The sequence below is a fragment of the Oenanthe melanoleuca genome, unplaced genomic scaffold (assembly GCF_029582105.1).
Source record: "Oenanthe melanoleuca isolate GR-GAL-2019-014 unplaced genomic scaffold, OMel1.0 S391, whole genome shotgun sequence".
Lineage (NCBI taxonomy): Eukaryota > Metazoa > Chordata > Aves > Passeriformes > Muscicapidae > Oenanthe > Oenanthe melanoleuca.
The window spans coordinates 1-2013 of record NW_026613040.1 but is presented as its reverse complement, the minus strand read 5'-3'; the positions used below and the strand labels follow the sequence as shown (position 1 = coordinate 2013).

At 43.8% G+C, this 2013-nt stretch overlaps 1 protein-coding gene across 1 annotated transcript; it reads left to right on the top strand.

Moving 5' to 3' along the window:
- Window positions 1-544: 544 nt before the first annotated feature.
- On the top strand, window positions 545-1999 carry LOC130266967 (nucleolar pre-ribosomal-associated protein 1-like; the record flags this gene model as incomplete). Its single annotated transcript, XM_056516223.1, has 2 exons — window positions 545-779; window positions 1409-1999. Coding segments are annotated over exons 1-2 (636 nt in total), but the record flags the coding sequence as incomplete, so codon positions are not given.
- Between the last annotated feature and the right edge of the window lie 14 nt (window positions 2000-2013).

Below are 2013 nucleotides of genomic sequence, written 5' to 3'. Positions count from 1 at the left end.
ACCTGAAATCCACAGTGGAGAACTTCAGCAGGGTAAGAGCAATATTGTAATAATATTGTGGTTATGTTTGCTTTATTTTCATGTAGAAGGTACAAATGACTTAGCTGTTCAAACTTAGGTTCCAGTTCTGTAGGTCTTTTTTCTGTGCTTGTCTCTGAGGCTGCACAGCACCGTACAAAACTGCATGTAATTTGTGAATAAATGCCAGTTCTTATTATTGAGGATTTGCTTTGGATTTACTTTGCATGGTTACCTTGCTGATCAGTGTGAGTGCAAATAACCTCGAGATTTTAATCCAGCTCCTGGGTCTCCCCAGGGAGCCTTTGCAGAGAGTAAAATTCACTGGCCTGTGTACCTCCAAATGTCATATATATAATGTATAAATGAATATATATATGTATAAATGAAATTCTATCACTATTTATTTGGCAACCTGAGACTTCTCTTAGAATCAGGTTTCTATTAAGGGAGGCGGTTCCTTCTCCCAGAAGAGGTTGTAATCTAAGTAGTTCTTAGTTAACTCCTATTCCTGTTGTTTAATTACCTGTCTGCTCCCATCCTCCTCTTTTCTTCACTTCCAACATGTCTTTGTTTTCATAGCTTGGTAAAACTTTGGGTCCTCAGCTTGTTGATCTCTGTGTGGACCTGCTGAGCATCCTGTTGTACCGGGACAATGAAATAAAGCTGGAGCAGCAGCAGAAGCAGGAGGAGCATCAGGCTGATGGGATCTCTTCATGGATGAGGAGTCTCTGATGACAGAAGTGTCTTCAAATGACAAGGTACCAAATCCCTGCATACAGAGGCACATGTTAGTAAACTTGGGTTTGGCTGATTCTCTAGGGAATAGTTTTGCTGATCAGAGAGGTGTTGTCAAGCTCTTGGAGAAGAACTTAGGAATGCAGAGCGTGAGGTTGCTAAACTGCTGTCTGGAGATGTGACCCAGCTGCATCACCCACAGTCCCACCCCTGAGCTGGAACACGGTCAGGAGAGTCCCAAATCACATCACCTTTGCAGGAAAAAATGCATTCCCCTCAGCCCTGTGTAAAGCCTTGCTGAAAATTATGTACCTGAGGAGGGAATTTTTTCTCCTTTCATCTGTTCTGTGAATTTGTGGAGATTAGAGTGTGTTGATGAACCCCAGAATACTCAGTTTTTCTCTGCAGACAAGCTTAGACACATCCAGAGTGTTCAGTATAGCAGCATAAATCCCACAGCATAAATGTTGAGAGAATGATATTTATGTGCTTGTAATTCATTAATATTTTTTATCCTCTGGTCAGCTAGTAGACAGTTTCATGTTCAATAATTGTAACTGATAAACTGGAAAATAGGCAGATAAATGAGTTTATTTTTTACCCTGCACTGTGATTATCCATTCAGTGATGCTGTTACCTCTGTTTGTTACAGACCCTGGAGGATGCACTCACCTTGATTTTCAGACATCCTGCACTGGAGAGCTGGTTCCTGGCGTTGGAGCTGTGCTCTATTCCTCAGCCTGGTCTGAACCCTGTCACTGTGAAGCTCCTGTCAGCTCACCTCCATTCTGGGGTGCTCCAGCTGCTGAAAACAAGAGATCACAGACACGTCTTGTCCAAGTATTTCAAAGCCATCACCAAAAGTGTCCTGGAAGAGCTGCAGACTGGGGGGAAGGACCAAAGCCAGGTCTATCCCAGGAAGTCTCACCAGCTGCAGGCTCTGGAGGAGCTGCACATGTACATGACTGCAGCTCAGCTGAAGGAGATCACTTTAACCATGCTGCAACTTCCTGAGATGGGCTTGGCTTCTCAGAAGTCTGAAAAATTCCCTAAAATAGGGAAGCAGTTAAGCTTCTATGGACAAATTTTGGTGCAGCTCTTTACAGACAGCTACCAAAGACAGCCCCAGCAAGGAGAACTTCTGCTGTCCACAGAGCACATTAAGGCTTTGGGGAAATTGATGTCAGCATCGGCCAGAAGAGATTTGGAGCGAGTTTTCCTTCAGGCTCTCCAGATTGAGCCAGTCCTTGCTCTCAC